The sequence below is a fragment of the Gobio gobio genome, assembly GCF_949357685.1.
Source record: "Gobio gobio genome assembly, chromosome: 15".
Taxonomy (NCBI): Eukaryota; Metazoa; Chordata; class Actinopteri; order Cypriniformes; family Gobionidae; genus Gobio; species Gobio gobio.
Window position 1 is genome coordinate 16524131 of NC_137108.1, and position 21445 is coordinate 16545575.

A 21445-nucleotide genomic window follows, 5' to 3' on the forward strand; every position below is an offset into this window, starting at 1 on the left:
AACGACTTGCTGACGACACAGCTTAATGCTTATTGGTTAAAACAACCGTGCTGTATGGTTCTTTTTAAAAATGTTTGATTTTAAAACTCTGATACATCATGTTTTTATGTGTGAATATTCCCAAACTCTCTAACAAAGGCGATCTCTCTGTGGGTTATGTGATTGTTGTTATATTTATAAAATATATACACATACACATGTATGTAGGCCTAATTAAAGTCAAAATGATTGATAAACACGTCTTTCGAATGGAAATAAATAACAAAAACTTTGGGTGTCTTGTTCATAATATTTATTTTCATATAAAAGTAACAGAACTTAAATTACATCCAGTTTATCAGCAACAAAGCGCACGAGTGTGAATCCCGCGATATCCGCCTTTGATCTCGCAGGTGTCTGATCCACTACGAGAAGAGAGAACTGTCCGGCTTGCCTGCACTTTTTTCACTCCTCCCCTCACTGCAGCCGCCTAGTCTCGGCTGAACTGCAGGCGAGGTGAGGCGCATCTCAAACAAGCCTATTGACAAAGGAACATGTGACCAAAGTAAACAACACGACAGAAACACAGATATGTAACACTTCCATAGATCCTTAAAAAAACAGTATCCTGAAAAGGGAAATTTCTTTTGACCACAGTTGTATTTCCATATACAGTGAATGGGGTGTGATCATTCTCAGTCTGGTTCTGCAGGGGTTTGTGTTCTACATTTAAAAGATTAATTCCTGCTCATTTCCAAGGGTGTGAAGATCAACATATCTACTAGTAAAGACACATCTACAGATAGGTATTTTAAAATAAGTTTATGATTTTAATTCACAAATATGATTAATCATATTAAATATGATTTTATTTGAATTTGAACTTATATATAACTTTTTTAACTTTGTCAATACAAATACTTTGGACAAATCAATTGGATAAACACACTAAATTAAGTTCAGTGTACTTGCAGTGAATAGTATTTTTATATTTTGCAATTGAATATACTAATAAACATCAAATTAATTACAGTATAATATATATAAGAAATATTTGTTTTTATAAATTGAATTATCTGCATAAACATTTGAGATATTGAACTGAAAAAAATGTACAAGAATTTCAGAATTAGAATTTAAGAGAGGATCTTGTGCTTCTAATGTGTCTTTAATTGACCTATTCCAGAACCCTAAAACTTTATTTTATGTTAGATTTTTAATCTGATCTCTCTACCCTAAAACAATTTTTTAAATTGTTGAGTGAAAAATACTTCCTTGTAATATATTTGTTTATTATTGACAACATTTAGTTTAAATAAAAAATGTTTTATCTTAATTGTAATCCCAATTAATTCAATTTAGTAAAGAGGCCCATGCATGCATGATATCAGATTTATCATTCTTATTTAATTAAATTCATGTATAATTTTTCCTTCAGTCATGGAGAGTAAGCTGATGTTTTTGGTGGTTTGCGTGATTTGCTGTGCAGTGTCTTGCATTAAGGCTGATGACAACCTATCAACACCAACAAATCTGACTGTAAGAATACCATTTACTCTTTTTTTACAATTAGCTTACTCGGTTCAGAGAACTATTATTTTCCTTTTAAACAATGATGGATGAAAGCAGTTTAGGGTATTGATGTTGACAAAGGCATCCCTGGCTTTTAATTTCTGATTTTTCTTATTCATAGTCCAGAATCACCCGCGATGAGTGTGGAAAAACCAAACAGTGTGTGGACTACCCAAAAGGATGTGATCCTTCAGGTAGCTCTCAGTGTTACTTCACCTCAGTTGCCTTATCCAACATCAGCCTCACGATTGAGCTCAGTGGCAACTCTACTGGTTACATCGCTTTAGCAATTGGAAAAACATCAAATGTGTTTCAGGTATGCAAAGCACATTTAACAACACACATTCATGCTTCAGTTCCTCTGTTGACCATATAATTCCTTAAAGCAAAGAAAATACATGTAGCGTATAACTTGTTGGACCAAAAGTAATTTACATTATTTGCATTACATTAAAGACTTTTACATTTTAACACTTTTATTCAGCAACACATTAAATTGATTAAACGTCAGTAAAGGCATTTATAATGTTACAAAAGATTTCTAATTCGAATAAATGCTGTTCTATTTATCAAAGATCATCAACATTGATGATAAGAACCATTAATAAACAATAACTAATTGAGCACCAATAATTAATAACAATTGAGCAACAAATTAGGGCCAGATTAACAGCTTGTATCAATGCAAAAAAAAAACTACTGTCAGGATTTACTTAAGACGCGCAGTGAAAAATTAGCAATGAAAAGGCGTGGACAGGGTTTTTTTTCCTTTTTTTTCCGGCTGACCTTAATTGCATATGCATTTAGAAGTTTCCCTTTCAGATGCAATATTTATGTGAGGAGTTTATTTAAATTAATCATGCAATGTTTATTTTTAATTAGAATGAAAGACGTTTTCCGAACATATCAAGTTATTTTTTATTTGCTTCGACTCTATGCTAATGCCTTGGTAGATTGCGTTAGTCATTATGGAAATAATCTGGAATTTCGTTATGGAAATGCATCAGTGTTCTTTAATTTGCAACTTGTCGATATAGATCACATGCAGAACTTTCTACTTGCATCAGTGCTTTCATTGGATTGCATTCTAACGCTGAAAATTCAGCTTTGCCATCACAGGGAAAAATACATTCTAAAATATATTAAGAAAACAGTTCTTTTAAATTGTAATAAAATTGTACAATATTATTTATTGTTGTTATTGTATTATTGATCAAATGAATACAGCCTTGGTGAGTACTTCCTTTCTTGGAAGAAAAGAAAATAATTTAAAAAACAAATCCTTAAAAAAAAAATGTTTTGATTAATCCAAACTTTTTTTGTCTGGTATATTAAGCATCACAAGATAATGAGTTGAGGATTCACTTTTATTCCTTCTCATCCCAGCTATTTCTACATGGTAATACACTATGGTAAATGATCAGTAATTAATAGTGGTGTAACGATTCGTTTTAACAACGATTCGATTCGTATCACGATTTGAGGTTGTCGATACGATTCAAGGACGATATTGGTCAATTTAGAACGATACGATCCGAAACGATTCAGTGACTTGAAATCGATTCAATTACTTTTTAGCCAAAAATTGTGTGACTGAAATAAATATCTGGATACTGGTCAGTGCAGGTGAAGTTTCCTAGATTCCTTTTGTTTCTTGTAAGGGAATCAGGTATAAATTAATTATGGATATAAACAAACAAGTAAACAACAATTAATGGCAAATGCATTCAAATTTTATTTGAATAAAGTGCAACCAACAGTTTAGGTTGAATTAATAGGAAGTTGACCTTTTCTGCTCTCATATTCAATATTCAATACATTTTCCATTAAAGCACAGTAAGTGCAACCAACATTTCAACAGTAGGTTAACCTGCTACTTCTGCTTTTGTTTTCCAACATAAAAATATTACAATATTAATATCAAAAATAAAGTGCAACTAACTTCTCTTCGGGTTTAATTAATAGTAGGTTTACCTGCTACTTTTGCTGTTGTGTTTCAACATTAAAATAATATAAATACAATATTAATATCAAAAATAAAGTGCAACCAACATTTCTTCAGGTTGAATAAACTGGCTGAACCTGCTTCTACTCTCAGTTTAATAAACAAACAATATTTAACAAAAGATAAAATGTAACCAACTACTCTTCAATGACTCTACAGATTTACAGATTTTTTTTCCCCAAAATATCAACTGATCAACATGATCTGACCGCAGAACACTTCTCTGTACGTTCATCTATGTCGCCAGCAGTACTAAAAACTCGCTCTGCTGGCACACTGGTGCCAGGAATGCACAGGTAACATTTAGCAAGGGTTGAAAGTACAGGTAGCTCTTTCTCCTGGTAGCTTGATAATTTCTCGATCGTTGGCTTCTCCTCTGCCATCCGCCATGCTATGTTTTGTTTTCTTAGCGCTGCTGCTGGTGCGAGGCGATGATGTCACAGATAGGCAGACTGAATCGAGTAACGTTTAACGCCTTTATCATTAAAAGTGCTAAGAAAAAACATCCATATAAAGTCTGACGTGCTTAAATGCAATGCGTTATTTCCTATTATCGATACAATCGATTGATTACCTTTTAAAACGATGTTAGATCGATATATGTCGTCCGGAAGGCCAACTTGCCGAGCACAGATCGATGTAGTTAGATCATAGGAATATAAATCGATACATCGATGTAGTAGATGAATCGTTACACCCCTAGTAATTAATCAGTAAAAATGATTGGAGAGAAATATCTTTAGCTGGAATATATATTATAATATACATTCTGGAATCTATATGATAAATATAATTTGGTAGAGCTATAACAAGTATTATGTCGACTGAAACAAATGGGATCAAGCATAGGCTAATTTTCTATAGGCAACCAATTTACTTAGTAAGCAATTGAAGCCTTTTATATTAAAAGGGCTGATATTGTTGTGAACATGGAGCAATACACAACTGACAAATGCTTTTGTTGCTTGCTTGGAGAATAAAAAAAAAAGTAATCAGTTCATTAACCTTAGCGAATGGGGAGAAGACCATTGGAAGATTGGCATAGAAGAGCTCTCAGAGGCACTAGGGGATGAGTATAAAAGCTTCCAGGCCTGATGGCCTCCCAATGGAAATCTATAAAAAAATTGCGGGGAAACTTTTACCACACTTGAAATGTTTAAAGGTCCCATGGCGTGGATTTTTTATTATTATTTTATAATGTTTCCTGAGGTGTACTTATATTGTTAGTATGATTTTTACATCATAAAATGTCATAATTTAGAAATAAAAGGCATTTTTCTATTCTGATATTAGCCCTCTGGCTTGAATGCTCTGTTTGAAGAGGCATGTCTGCTGTGAGACTTCAGTGAAAACACCCACTGTTGTGATTGGCTGACATCTTTGCATTTTAAATGAGTATTAGATCTTGTGGCGGAGGGGGCGTGGCTTAGCGAGATCTGCACGCACTGCCAGTGCCAGAGAAAGAGAGAAGGACTCGTAGACCAGATGGAGAGGGGGGTAGGTTCAGTACACGCATGTAACGTTACCGAACGGTTTCCGGGTGCAATCTTTAACAGTTCACAGTCGGCTTGTTTGAAGCGCGGAACACACTTCAATCCAAGTTCCCACACGAACATATTAAGTAGTCAGTCCATTTTATCACGACATTCAAACGATAAATGCCATTTTGACGCTCTATATATGGCGTGACTGGTAACTTCATGATCACAGTTCAAGCGGCCGCGCGACGCGCACGCAATCATCTGTGAAGGCGATCGATCATCTCTTACTAAAGATTAAACATGAATGAAGGTATGCTGAGTATACATTACAACTTACTGTCATGTATATATGTGGTGTAATCGCTAAATCAGTGTTTCAATGACGTCAATATAACTGCTTGTAAACTAAACCATGTCATGTAACGTTAGCATCACATTTACCTCAGGCAGTCATTCAATGTCCACAGAATTTTATTCACTAGAGAAATCAACTCTTTCACTAAATATAAGCTCTATATTAGCCTATATATTCATTATATTTTACTTAACCTGTTAGTGATGTCTTTATTATTTCATGCATGTTAAATAAACCTGTTATGAAAATGACAGACACTGTGTATAAATTATTATATTTCAACAACGAATTGGAGAAAAAAACTATTTTATAATTAGATTTAGAAGTTAATGCAAAAACTGCCTAATGTGAAGTTTACATGTTTGCATACAATGTGTTATTTGAGTGTTGATTATTATACCTAAAAATAAATAGCAACTGAATTTAGGCTAATAGTTTGGGCTCTATTTTGTTAACCTTTAATATTAATGTGCAAGTAAGGGCTCCCTATATAGTTTACAGCAATATCTTCAATACACTTTTAGATATAATTTAATTAATTCAAGGACAGACACTTTTTTTCTTCTTTAGTAAACCACTGTTAAATCTAAAAAGCAATTTTGTAAAACTGCTATACCGAACTCGTACCGAACCGTGATTTCAAAACTGAGGTACGTACCGAACCGTCAGTTTTGTGTTACACCTCTACTGTCAGTCTTTTATTTTTTGTCATGCGTCACAACACTTCCTTGAGTTCCAGGTGTTTCCGTGTTGTAAATAAAATTATTTTTTAAATATTAAATGTGTCATTCTCTTTAAGTCACGCTCAGAAATTTGTCATTTGCATATTACCCCCCCACCCCCCCCACCACCCCACGACACTGTCACCTTTTTTACTCTGAGGAGTTTGCAGGTCTGATGAAAAGCTGCAGTGATGAGCATTGAGTAATGTTACACAGTCTGTTGATCGCGTGAATGCAGTGATCTCGTCATTGCAACGCGTTTTCTCTCACAAAATGCTTTGACCACAACTAACAGCAAACCTGACATCGATTTGAATACAGTAAGAGCTTTGTTATGCAGTATAACAACATCATTCATTATAACGGCAGTTTGGGCAAGTGTATACACTCGCAACGTGTGATTGACAGATCCGAACATTATAAAGAGGGTGTTCTTTGATCGCTAAACTAGCATCTAATCACAAATTAAATAACAGATTTGTTTCATGCTACTAAGAGAAACGATGTGAAGTTGATCGTTTAGTCACTGGCTTGATTCACGGATGCATAAAAGATTTATAAAGAAAGTCTGTGTGAACTTGAAGGCATTAATGAACACTGTTACTCACTGTTTGTGGCGGTGCTGTCGATTCCATATCGTAAAGGCCTGTGCTGACATTGCGAAACGGAATCCATTTTCTTCTTATTCTCTGGGCGGGCAAAGCAGAGGAAGGGGAAGTAACGTTTCCCCTGTTACGACCGCTAGGGTTCAGCCGTAACAGAAAAAGGAAGAGAGTCCACACCAGAGAGAATTCTAAATAATAAGTTTTTATTTACAAAAATAAGGGTTTAGCGTCAGGGGCAGACAAGGCCAAAATAACAAACAAAACAAACTTCTTTTAGAAACTAATTTACCTATAACAAAAATAAAGAAAACAAAATACAGTTAGCTTCCCTATCTCCCTTTAGCATAAACAAGGTTCAAAATGAGGTATAAATAAATTGGCGTCAAACCCCCTACATCCCTTAAGTAGACAAAACAATGTTTAAAGAAAATAGATATAACATTGAGTGGCAAATAAATCAAGATATATTACCAGGTCAAAAATCAAACAAACAAACAAACAAACATCAGGAAAAAACTGGAAAATCAAGGCTCACCAAATAAACAAACACTTCATAGTTTCACAGAAATACTATCAATCTCTCTGATAAGACTCTCTAATTCAAACGAAGCAAAAAAAAACACGACGTACGACGACAAACAGAATGTCATGAAGACCGACGGCACAAAATGGCATGAAGCCCTGAATGAGTGTTTGGGGCGGTCCTTATATCTGGATCAGGTGCTTGGCTGGACCAATCACAGTCTTCGGGTGATTAATAGATGAAACACCAATCTGCAACACAAACATACATCTACACACAGAGATAGACCGTATACACAACTAGTTGATAAAATAAAACTTCAAGATCATAACACCCCCACCCATAAAATAAAACACACCGTTTTACTGGTGGACACGGGATAGTGAATCAGCTATCACATTTTCAATACCTCTCTTATGCGAAATCTTCATATTGTAACTTTGACAGATAAGGGACCATCGCATTAAACGATGATTGGAATTACACATCTGTTGAAGAAACGTAAGAGGATTATGGTCAGTAAAAATGGTAACTGGGTGTACACTTGAACCGACATACACTTCGAAGTGTTGTAAGGCGAGGATCAATGCGAGAGCTTCTTTCTCTATGGTACTGTAGTTCATTTGATGTTTGAGGAACTTCTTAGAAAAGAAACTAATCGGATGACTCAAATCATCTTCACCGGTCTGTAATAACACAGCACCGGCACCAGTGCCACTAGCATCAACTTCAATCTGGAATGGTTTTTCAAAATGGGGTGCAACAAGTACAGGGGTACTACAGAGCAAAGTTTTCAGAGCGTCAAAAGCTGATTGACATTCAGAAGTCCACTTGAAAGATACTGCTTTACTCAGTAATTCAGTGAGAGACCTAGCAACATCAGAAAAATTCTTACAAAAACAACGATAATAACCCGTCATTCCTAAAAATCGACGGAGTTCCCTTCTTGATTTTGGAATCGGAAAATCGAGGATGACCTGAACCTTTGAGTTCAAGGGACGAACTTGACCACTACCGACTTCTTTACCTAAATAGGTGACTGTGGCACAACCGAATTCACATTTCGCTAGATTCAAGGTAAGACTAGCATCTCTAAGACGTTTGAAGACTTCCTCTAAAGTTTTAAGATGTTCTTCCCAAGTGTTAGCATAACACACAACATCATCTAAATAAGCTTCACACCTTGACACATTGGCTAACACGACAGACATTAAACGCTGAAAAGTTGCTCCAGCATTTCGAAGGCCGAAAGGCATTACCCGGTATTGTAGAAATGCATCAGGGGTAGCAAAAGCCGAAATTTCGGACGCTCTTTCCGTGAGCGGCACCTGCCAATAACCTTTTAGCAGATCGAGTTTAGTCACAAATTTAGCATTTCCCACACGATCTACACAATCTTCCATGCGTGGAAGTGGGAAAGAATCAGCCTTAGTTAATATATTCACTTTTCTATAATCTGTACAGAACCTTGAAGTACCATCTGGTTTGGGAACCAGAAGACAAGGTGAACACCATGGACTAGAACTAGGAACTGCCAAGCCGTTTTCAAGCAAATACTGAGTTTCTTGCCTCATCAGTTCTCTCTTAAGTGGGTTAACTCGATAAGCACTTTGTTTCACGGGTGCATGTGAATCGACATCAATGTCATGTTTTAACACGTGAGTTGTAGTAGGCGAGTCACTAAACAAAGTCGGATACCTCTCAATCAAATGTGTGATGTCAGCCTGGGCAGACACGGACAAATGCAACACTTTTGCAGAAAAGTTTAACAGAGTTTCAGAATTTGGTAACCGAGCAGTCGAAAAGGCGGCACTACTCATCTTCAAACCATCAATTTCTGGGGAATATTCTGAGAGTGATACATTAGCTGGGACGACAGTTACAACAGGAACTTTAGTCTCAGAGTTAGAGCGTGTCACATAGGCTTTCATCATATTAATATGACAGACTCGGGACTTTCTCTTGCGATTTGGGGTGTCAACAACATAATCAGTTTCACTCAGTTTCTCTTTAATCTCGTAGGGACCAGAAAATTTTGCCTTAAGTGCCGAACCCGGCACAGGAAGTAAAACAAGAACTTTGTCTCCAATTTGAAACGAGCGTTGTACAGCTTTTTGATCATACCTAGCTTTCATTTGCTCTTGGGCAGAATCAAGAGAGCGTTTTGCCAGCAGGCATACTTTATGCAATCGCTCACGAAACGAACTAACGTAATCTAAAACATTCTGAGTGGGAGACGGATGGTCAGAAGAAAGAAATTGCTCTTGCAAAATCCTTAATGGACCACGCACAGTGTGCCCAAAGATCAATTCAGACGGACTAAAACCGAGAGAAGCTTGAGTTGTGGTTCGAATTGCAAACAGTAACAATGGAATTTCCTCATCCCATTCCTTCTGTTGTTCAACACAAAAAGTTCGGAGCATGGACTTGAGAGTTTGATGAAATCGTTCGATAGCACCTTGAGACTGAGGATGATACGCACTAGATACTTGATGCTTAATGTTTAATTTTTTTATTACTTTGGCGAACACTTTAGACATGAAATTGGTTCCTTGATCAGACTGAATGTATTTCGGAATTCCAAAAGTAGTACAGAATTTAACAATCGCTTTGACAATTGCATGAGCCTTAAGTGAACGTAGTGGTATCGCTTCAGGATACCTGGTCGACGTACACATTAAAGTTAACAAGTAGGAATTTCCAGATTTAGTTTTGGGTAACGGCCCAACACAATCAATCAAAATCCGCTCAAATGGTTCACCAAGTACAGGTATCGGTTTCAATGGCGCTGGGGGAATGACCTGATTGGGCTTACCAGATAACTGACACGCGTGACAAGATTTACAGAATTTAGCAACGTCAGATTTCATTGCAGGCCAAAAGAAATGCTTCAACAAACCATCATATGTTTTCCGAACACCTACGTGACCGGAAAGCTCATGGTCATGTGCCACACTCAGCACTTGTTCGCGAAAGGGTTTTGGAACGACGACTTGAACAACAGTGCCCCATTCATCCTTGACATGTGGAGACCACTTGCGCATAAGAACGCCGTCTTCAAAGTAGTAAGCCACGGGATGCTCTGGCAAAACGGTCGGCTCGACAACAGCTGCAACACAGTGAAACAGAGTTTGATCGGCACGTTGTGCCTCAATTAACATAGCTTTCCCAAATGGCAAATCAACATTAGGAAGTGCACACATTTTTAATTCAACTGAATCAACATTTTCCTTTGTCTCAGCAGAATTATCATCACACAAAAAAGTTTTGGACAGATCCACAGAGTCTTTAAATTTCTCAGCTTGAGCTCGCGTCACTACACAGGTACTAAAAACATCAGGAAACTCTCTCTCTAGCACATCTTCGTCAGGTGAAACAGGCACATCCATCACTTCAGGTAAACAGAACACTTTGTCACCTGCCAGATCATTTCCCAAAATGAGCGATACACCTTTAACAGGTAATTCAGTCCGAACAGCCAGTCTAACATTCCCCAAAACAATCTTAGAGCGCAAAAAGACATTATGCAAAGGAACTTTTACTACTGAAAGATCAATGCCTTGAACTAGTACATTGGTACCACAATTTGACTGTTCTGAAAATCGCAGCACACTCTCTAAAATAAAGGATTGCGCAGCACCTGTGTCACGGAGCATGCGAACAGGTTTCCTTTCTAATTCAGCTTCGTCAAGTGAAACAACACCATCAAAGATGAACGGCTCAAAAGTAGATTCAGTGGCTGTGTTCGAAGAGATCGGTTCGGAAGAAAAGATAGGTCGTTCAACTAATGCGACACTTTTAGAAGTGTTCGCTTTCTTGCCAGATTTACGTTTCAGAACAGGACAAGCAGCAATAAGATGCCCCACCTCATGGCAGTAAAAACATTCACGACTTTCACTTCTGTCTGCACTTGAAACGTTCTTAGGCATCACTGTGACATCCTTAGAACTGTGAAATCGATCAGGGAAATTAAGCTTTGCAGCTGAAAATATTACTTTATGAGTAAGCACGAACTCATCAGAAAAAACGGCAGCATCAGAAAGAGAAGACACTTTCTGCTCATTTAAGTAAACCACGATTTTCTCGGGTAAACAATTCTTAAACTCCTCCAACAACATTAGCTCCTTAAGCTGCTCAAACGTAACTACTTTGTTTGCCGTGCACCACTTATCAAACAAATTTGCTTTGTCTCTCGCAAATTCTACATAAGTTTGACTAGAGGTTTTCATATGACTACGGAACTTTTGTCGGTACGCTTCGGGAACTAATTCATAAGCACGCAAAACGGCAGTCTTCATTACATCATAATCAAGGCTTTGTTCAAGCGTTAATGCCGAACAAACTTCTTGTGCTTTGCCAACAAGTTTACATTGCAATAACAGCGGCCAAACGTTACGCGGCCACTTTAACGTGGCGGCAATTCGTTCAAACACAGTGAAGTAAGTGTCAACCTCGCTTTCTCGAAACAGTGGAACTAGTGAAATTTGGCGACTAATATCAAATTCAGGTGGACTTACTTGTGGGTTGCGTCGTGGTGCAGGGATAGGACTCGGAGTGGAAACGGCGATGGGTGACGACACAGGCACGCTTACCCCAGGCGCATCAGCAACTGAGGGGTGAACAGATGATTTAGTTTTGAGTTCAAGCTCCAGCTCTTTGAGCCTGATATCTCTCTTGGTTTCAAGCTCAACTGTGCGTGCATGCAACAGCTGACTCTGATATCGTTGCTTGCTCAACTCCACATCTAGTTCTTTCAGTTTGAGTGCCAGAAAGGGATCTCTCAGAGAAGGTAGATCGATGGGATCTATGCTGGCTAGCTCCTCAGGCTTGGGTTGCTCACCCTCACCCACGGAAACCGGCAACCGAAATGCAACACCCGCCGACTCACTCTCCTCTGGCAAAACTCCGTGCTCCACAAGGTGTCTATGAATCACCTCCTTAATCTCCCGTTTCACTGCACCACGAGGAACTGTAATCTGATACAAATCCGCGACTGCAAACAGATCATCTTTGCGGCAAATATCTAACTGTTCAGACGTAGGCTGAACCGCAAATTTGTCTAGCTCAAATTTCGAAGACATTCCAAATTCCCTCCCCCTTAAAGTGAAAACCGCTAGCCAAACAACAATATACAAAGCAAATTTCATTAGGTTTTATCGCACGCAACGACGCCAATCCAATTGGTTTCGGAAAAACATCCGTTTTCGGACGAGCCCCCAAATTCTGTTACGACCGCTAGGGTTCAGCCGTAACAGAAAAAGGAAGAGAGTCCACACCAGAGAGAATTCTAAATAATAAGTTTTTATTTACAAAAATAAGGGTTTAGCGTCAGGGGCAGACAAGGCCAAAATAACAAACAAAACAAACTTCTTTTAGAAACTAATTTACCTATAACAAAAATAAAGAAAACAAAATACAGTTAGCTTCCCTATCTCCCTTTAGCATAAACAAGGTTCAAAATGAGGTATAAATAAATTGGCGTCAAACCCCCTACATCCCTTAAGTAGACAAAACAATGTTTAAAGAAAATAGATATAACATTGAGTGGCAAATAAATCAAGATATATTACCAGGTCAAAAATCAAACAAACAAACAAACAAACATCAGGAAAAAACTGGAAAATCAAGGCTCACCAAATAAACAAACACTTCATAGTTTCACAGAAATACTATCAATCTCTCTGATAAGACTCTCTAATTCAAACGAAGCAAAAAAAAACACGACGTACGACGACAAACAGAATGTCATGAAGACCGACGGCACAAAATGGCATGAAGCCCTGAATGAGTGTTTGGGGCGGTCCTTATATCTGGATCAGGTGCTTGGCTGGACCAATCACAGTCTTCGGGTGATTAATAGATGAAACACCAATCTGCAACACAAACATACATCTACACACAGAGATAGACCGTATACACAACTAGTTGATAAAATAAAACTTCAAGATCATAACACCCCGTATGTCGACATACAGGGAAGATTCCAGATTGGCTCGTCTGAGCTTTAATTTTCTCAAAGGCAGAGCAGGACACCCAGAACACGGTTTACACCTATCAGAATTTCTAGCCACTTGGGGACCATATACAGGCTAGGGGAACTCATATTAATGTTAAAAAAAAACTCATAAAATGACATTTTCATGCCATGGGACCTTTAATGAATCATTTGAACCTCTTTCATTGAGATCAGCACTAATATCTTATCTTTGTTAGCCAGTGGTGGAATGTAACGAAGTACAAATACGTATCTATGTATCTATACGTATAATATACATTTTTCACATATCTGTACTTTACTTAAGTAGAATCAATAGTGCATACTTTTTACTTTTACTTCGTTACATTTTGCAGCAATTATTATACTTTCTACTCAACATTTCTACAATGTTTCGTTACATTTTCATTACATTTTCTGATCAGTTTCAGGGCTCGACATTAACGCTTGTCCTCTTGTAATGAACTAATGGTAAGGTTGTGCTGTTGAGGCTCGCGCAGCCTCATGAGAAATGGAAACAAATGAGCGCCGCTCACACAGAGAAACTCAGTCACACACTGCAGTAATGATTCAAAATGTCGAGTTTTTATATTTAAAACATATAATGCAGTTAAAAACATCAAACGACCATGAGTGCTGTTTTCCTGAATGCCATCACGACTGAAAATGTGTCACTGATTTCATATGACACTGACAGTTCCATAAACAATTAATTAACAAAAAGTTACTTACATTTTGATGCAATATATTGACTGTTTTTGTTCTATTTCAGCATCGCAAAGCAGCAACAGAGCGTTACTGAATGATTCAGTGTTTTGAATGAATCGGTTGAATCAAAGATTCAATGACCTGTTCATAAACGACTGCCTCATTCTTGAACAAATCAGCCGTTTGAACGAATCGACTCAACGATTCACTCATTAATACCTGCCGCCACCTACTGGCAGTTTAGTTTAATGTTAAAACATTCTTTCCAACATTTCTTATTTGTATTCAAAAAAATATCTAAAACAATCTCATAACATAATTTAATTAAGTTGTAATTTTTCAGTGTAAATTATTTAATTTGATTGGTAACAGTCTTGTCTTATTCTAATTGAATGTATTGATACAATTTAAGAATATAAAAGGAAAGCTGAAGCATTGACTATATTTAATAAGATTAGGGGAAAAATGCCCTTTATAAAGGTAAAAATATAATAAATATGCAGATTTAAATAAGTCAAAGCTGTTCACTGAACACTATAGCGAGAATATTGCTTCAGAATAATGATATTTAACTCTGCAGATCACCCTGATAACCAGAATTGTAAGTCAGAATGTAAACTGGGCCACAGATGGTAAGCACAATTACATTAACCCCCAAAAAATGCCCTTTTTTTAAATTATTAGAATAGACATTAAAAGAATAAATTGTTATGCAAGTACTTTTACTTTTAATACTTAAAGTACATTTAAAATCAGGTACTTTTTACTTAAGTAGGGTTTTCATTGTGGTACTTCTACTTTTACTAAAGTAAATATATCTCTGTGTATTTGTACTTTTACTTAAGTACTGAGATTCAGTACTTCCTCCACCACTGTTGTTAGCACACATTGCAGGTCTTAGGGTGAACAATTAATCAGTGCAAGTTAATACACAGAAGCAAAAAAAAAAAAGTGTTTGCAGTGGTAATCTTTAATCAAAATATGAAAAGTAACTTTTGGCGTTCCCTTTCTGGTGACGTCAGTTTGACGGCTTGGGTATGAATATCCTTAACCACTCCAAAGATGTTCCCACACAAATGAAGGAAACATATTAACCCAAACAAATTTAGATGGAGGAGAAGAGATATTAACAAAAAGAGATCTAATCGATTGGTTACTGCATTTATCATTAATTAAATCAATTTTATCTAAAAACAAATGTTTAGAGACTTTACTCCCTACAGTGTTACACCAAGTACCCTGATTCCTGAATAGAGATAGAATTTTGGCAGAAATAGAGTTCAGGACAATACAATATTCTTTAACAGAAATATGACACTTAAATTTAAGACATAGTTCACCAATACTCAAAAACTGACCATTCGAATTCAACAAGTGACCAACCAACAATATATCAGACTCAAACCAATGTCCAAAACGTTTTGGGAGTTCATTTTTAGTCCATCTCTGCAAAACGGACTTCAGGATGGACTAAAACGAACTCCCAAAATGTACTGCCAGATTCTGGAAGATGAATTCTTCAAACAGTGGTACTAGAGGATGTGGTGCTGGTCCTTCAAGAGTCACTCTCAACCTATCTGTCCATAAAGCCTATAAAAAAACCTTCTTCATGTATTTTACAACACTTCAGCTTATGATTCTTATCGTGGGGGTCATTTTTTAGGATTCTTTACCTAACTGAAGTCTCTGAGATCCTGACACCTTGCACTTCTGGAGACTCCAGGTAGGTTGCAGCTCTGGAAAATGGTGGCGCTCAGAGCCGGCTCTCCCTATAAGCGAACTAAGCGGCTGCTTAGGGCCCCGCCGCCACTAGGGGGCCCCCTAACTACAGATTGCACTCGCCAGCGTCGCCGCAGTTTATCACGCAAGACGCTCAATTCGCGTCATTCGCACCGCGCAAAAAGCACCTTCCGCGCCGCGGGACCTCTAGACGCGCGTCAACGCGCCTTTCCATTGACTTAACATTGAAATCAAATCACTCGCTCCAGACATTTGCGTTTGGTGTGAACGCAGCATAACGTTAGTCGATTATGCTGAATCAACATTGCTTGCGCTATGGTCCAGCCGTCGGCCCCAGCTCTGGGCTACAGACCGCGTAGAGACAGACCCACCTCCTTTGAATGTATTTTCTTTTTAACAGTTAATGTTACATGACCTACACTAGTTCTGGGAAAGAAAAAACTGAAAAATCTTTGTCTCAATAGACGCTTATTACAATAAAAAAATAGTTTAAGAACATTCGAGAGAAAGAAAGTAATAGGAAGAGAAAGAGCAATCATTTGACAGTCAAAATCAAAATGAAGTTTAAAATAAAGCGATTAAATACAAGCTTTTTCTTATGGTCTTAATTGAATAGGCAATTAAAGATTATTAATAAATATTAATCTATATACTATTATGAAATATTTTATATAGGCTATTGTTAAGCTAAATCGCCCAGACCATTTAAACCTAAAGAAAACACAGTGTCCTCTCTGAAACATTTTTGAATGATGATCGATACAAGACACCTAAAAGCAAAATGGATTTGTGGTAAATTTTAGTAAAGAACACTGTAAAAAAAATCAGGTCCCCAATCGAAAATTTTCTAGTGAGCGATCACATCTAAATTTTTCAGTTGGCCAAATTGAATTATTCAATTAAAATTCAAGAAATTAAATTTGGCCAACTGAAAATTTTAGATGTGATCGCTCACTAGAAAATTTTCAATTGGGCACCTGATTTTTTTTTTACAGTGAATGCAGTCTATGCTGTGAAGGTTTAAAATATGAACAGTATGTAAGAGTTAATCAACCAATAATTAAATAATATAATTTAACATTGGATTTCTTTTAATTTACCCTTAACATAATTGTAAAAAACTAAATGTCACTTTCTCAGGAGGAGCCATTCTTAAATATTTTGGTGGTTGTGGAGAAACATTTCATGAGGCTGACACAAGTAAATATTTCCCACTGCCTTTCTTTTGAATAGTTTTGTGCGCAACTTCAACATAGCTAATTTTCCTCTTGCCAATAAAAAATTTCGTTTTATAATCATAATTCACTATGTTGTCTAATTGTACTTTAATATTAATTTAAAATTAATGTGTTTTATCTACTCTGCATACTGTATTTATTATTAATTATATTGTAATCTCAACAGCTGGAGGAGGTGACTCTACTACTGCTTCAGTAGAGCATAGCGAGCGGCATACCACTATGGCTAATGTTGTAAGTTAGCTATATATTGTTCATGCTAAATTATTCATATTTATTTGTTTACAACAAATTGACCTTAAATTTGCAAATCTATAATCTTTACTTTTACTGTTTCAGTGAGTGTACTTTATTAAGCAGTAAAATAATTGTAGGCAATCATGTTAAAAGATATACAGATGAAATATGTAAGTGTTAGATTGTATACAGTTGCTGGTTTGCAGTGCAATACTCCATTATTCACTGCAAGGCAGGGCCCCAAAATTATCCTGCTTAGGGCCCCCAGATTTACAGAGCCGGCTCTGGTGGCGCTGGAGACTAAAGGGTTCCTGATGGTTTCACCCTTAATTCTTCACCTTAATTCTTAATTCTTCTGCAGTTAACAGGTGTCATTTCTCCGCCACATGTTTTTGTCAGATCCTGCTGACCCAACGAGCATTTCACTGTCCAATGGTCACGCCTTAACTGCAATGTCTAGTATTGCATTAGTATTGCACCCTTCTCATGGGCATTTAATACTTTTTGACTTTTCAGTCTGAGTTAAATCTCTTTTTTGGCTCAATTTATCTGTAAAAGAAAACATGCCTAATAATTCTGCACACCTGAATATAAGGTGATTTTCATTTCCAGCCTTCATGAACAATTATATATCACTTATACATTATTAAATACTAAATCAATAGTAGTTATTAGGATTACTGTGGTTTGGAATTGGTCAAATGTGCCTGGAAAAAAAATATGATCAGAAAATCAACTTCATAATTCTGCACTCCCTGTATGTATAACTATGTGAAAAAAGTATTTAATAGGCCCCTCAATCAAAAGGATAAACACAACTACAAGCCAAGTATACTTAATTATCCTTTTAAGTATATCAGAATCAAAAGATTGAGTAGCTTATGTATAGTCCAAATATACTTAGACCTTTCTGTCAGTATAAGTCAAGTATACTTAAGTGCAATTTTAAGTATATTTCTGACATAAAAAGTAGACTGAAAGAATACTCTCTTATTTTTAGTTTAAAGAAGTATGATAATAGCTCACTTGAAGAAACTTATTTTTAGTAAGGGTTGGTACCCTTTATCATTGTATATGGGAGTGTATTGAGATTCAAGGATTTTGGAAGGAGATTGGATGCAAGGACAGCCATTGCATGCCAGGCGGAGACGGTCTGTTCAACGGCACTGTGTGGCTCAACAGCCAGAGCTGCCATCAAATTATCCATCTTACTCTTACTAGTCAGTCAAAACAGTTTTGATTTAATTTTGTGTCTATAGAAAATAGTGATAGGCCTATATGACATTGTATTATGTTGAATATCAAAGTTTTTGTGTCTATTTGTTAATGAGGGATTTGTGGAGTAAATGTTATAGCTTTTATTTTGAAGTAAAAAGATAAAATTAGACTCTTGGGGTAAGATGACCCAGCCATATTTGGCTCAGAAGGCCCCAAGGGGCATGTTACTGGTGTTATTGTTTTTAAATGTAATACCTATTGTAATTAACGGGGCTATTATTTAATATTTTCATGAATTAGATGTACATTTCAGGCGTCTTCACTTTCATGAAAACGGTTAATTGAGTGAAAATCTATTATGCCAAAATCTATTGTTTTTTTTATTATGACATATCTTCAATTAAAATATGGGCAATTGAATAAGTAAATATTGATATGCTCGTACATAAGTCCATAAGTACAAAAAATTTTTAACTTTCAGATGATTATCTTTTAATGGGTTTCAGATTTTCTGATCTCAAAATAATTCATTAAAAGTATTTATTACTCCACCACCTGCGTGCCATAATTAACTAACGTGGTTAAATGACAGATTTGCGACAATACTGTTTCGGGAAACAGTCGTGACTAGCTAGTGGATTTCTTCAACAATGCATCGTACTATGGTAGTTAAGCAGTGAGTTACGTCGTTGTACCGGAAACGCACCCCTGACTGACAACCGGAGAACAACAGTTTAAACAGTTCCAATAGTCTAAGTTGCGATGAGTTAAATAAACTAAAGCAGATAAACAAGCCAACAGTCAAGCGCAGACCAGTAGGCCTATTGAAGTGTTCAGGAAATACGCAGCTGTTATAGCTACCTTTTGTTTTTGAGTTTATCTTGTTAATAGTGAGTGTTAATTGATGTCAAGCAAAACGGTGTGTTATTTTCTCTGCCAAGTAAACTTCCAAAGCACATCATGTGCGTTCTCTCCACGCTGTCCTGTGTGTCCCGCAGCTTTCACACAGATTGTGAGAGTTGGCCATCCAAACAAAACAGGCCAAAGAAGTGTATGGGAGATGCGAGGTAGCCTACATTCATTTATTAAATAAACACTTACAATAGCCTAGCCTATGTCTCTTTTACATGCGTATAGTCATAAGTGGATTTTAAAATTACAAGGACAAGGACCCCATAGCCTAATTATAACAGTGATTCAGCCCAAAATTAATGTGGGTGGGGCAATGAACACAAAATGTTTTTTTTTGTGTGTGTGTGTCTGTGTGCAAATGGCCTCCATCCTATGATTTTTGTTTTAATAGCCTCCAACTTTTATAATCGACCATCGCTATTTGCCAGAAAATAAGTCGCACCTGAGTGTCACACCTGGGGCCTCATTTATAAACGTTGCGTACGCACAAAAGAAGGCGTACGCCGCTCTCTACGCAATAATTGGTATTTATAAAAAGCAAACTTAACGGGAAAATGTGCGGTCCTTCACGCAAGCTCTGACCCAGGCGTGCGCACAAAAACGGATGAAAAGAGAAATGGCGACACCGTCGGCAGATGGAAGAAACACGTGAAAGTGTGTGAAACTGTAGACCGTTGTGTAAAAGAAATGGCAATAGGCTATGTCTCTCATAAATAACTTGAAGACTTCACAAAACAAGTATTACAATTAACAGCCTACACGAACACCCGTTTGATCGATCTGCAGTGTAAAACAAACAAAATCAAACGAAAATTACAACAGAAATGCAAAAAAAAAAAAAGTGAAATATGTTCTGCAAAAATATTGACATGTTATGCAATTCATCCTCATATATAATATGGTAAACAGAACGAAATAATGTACAAAACTGATATTCTCGTCAATGTGTCCGTCTGGCGGAGCAGATATAGATGCAATTAGATAGACAGATAGATAGATAATTAGGGAGATAGATAAATAGATAAATAGATAGATAGATGTATTAATGGTCCACTGGGGAAAGTTGTTTTCATAGTAAAAAATTCTTCATCAGCTACGGAATCATGGTATTCATGCAAATGCCTTTAGTTTGTTTTATTTTCGATAAAATAACGGACGTATGTCTCAACCACTCAGAAAGCTGCAAGAAATTACATTTGCACTGAACTATTTCCCATTTACACGTAGATAATAGGGATAGGGATTAATAGGGATTCCCCAATAATTGCCGCCAGTCTCTCATCAAGAGGGGTCCGCTCCGGTGTCCCGTCTCCCCCACCCGTGGCAGACACACTCTGGCGATGCAGCGCTAGACGCTTTATTGCCTCGACTTTGATGTCCGACCATTTCTTTTTTTTTCGGCCACGGTCCGAGGTTGTGAGGCTACAGCATTTACGGCGTCTGCAACCTTTTGCACTTCAAGTGCCTTTTTGGCATTAGTAATGGCCACACTGTGCCCTCCAAAAAATATTTTTCTCCTCTTTTCCACCTCGCCAACGATAATTTCTACTTCACATTGAGTGAAGTTACGTTTTTTTGATTTCCTCTCTGTATTTGCCATGATTTCGCAATCGATGAATATTAATTTGTGGGCGTTTCACGGACTATTTATGGGCAACTATGGGCGTGACATGAAGCCGCAAAAGCTGCGCTACATTTAGAATTGATTGTGATTTATTAAGGGAAAACTGCGTAGGATGTGCGTGCGCACGGTTTTATAAATCCGAATATTTCTGTGCGTACGCACGTCCTATATTTCATCCGTACGCCACTTCTGACGCAAATCCTACGCAAAGTTTTATAAATGAGGCCCCTGGTCATGTTGAGAAAGACGCACGCGTTGCATCGTTGTTAAAACTGCACTTTATCATTATTAGCTTACATTCAGAATTAGTATAAAATAGGCTACAGGTAAATAAAATAGCTACAACAACACCACAGGCTATGCACATTCTACTTGCCCAACAGACCAATTGTAACCATTGACCATTGTACAAAAGACCAATTAAATAAAGCAGAATATTTTTAAATGTTTGGCTGTCTGTGTTTTATTGTGATAATGTGATGCGCCAGCACCAAATTAGATGTTTTCCTCAGCAGGGGAAATAACTTAGCC

General features: G+C 37.0%; 1 protein-coding gene across 1 annotated transcript in view; it reads left to right on the forward strand.

The window, feature by feature from the left end:
- Window positions 1-632: 632 nt before the first annotated feature.
- LOC307138871 (uncharacterized protein) overlaps window positions 633-21445 on the forward strand; it is a 31814-nt gene continuing 11001 nt past the window's right edge. The window contains exons 1-3 of the mRNA XM_079837542.1: window positions 633-785; window positions 1418-1518; window positions 1673-1867. Of these exons, the coding sequence (XP_079693668.1) occupies window positions 1420-1518; window positions 1673-1867 (294 nt within the window). The 5' untranslated portion in view covers window positions 633-785; window positions 1418-1419. The remainder of the gene's footprint in view (window positions 786-1417; window positions 1519-1672; window positions 1868-21445) is intronic.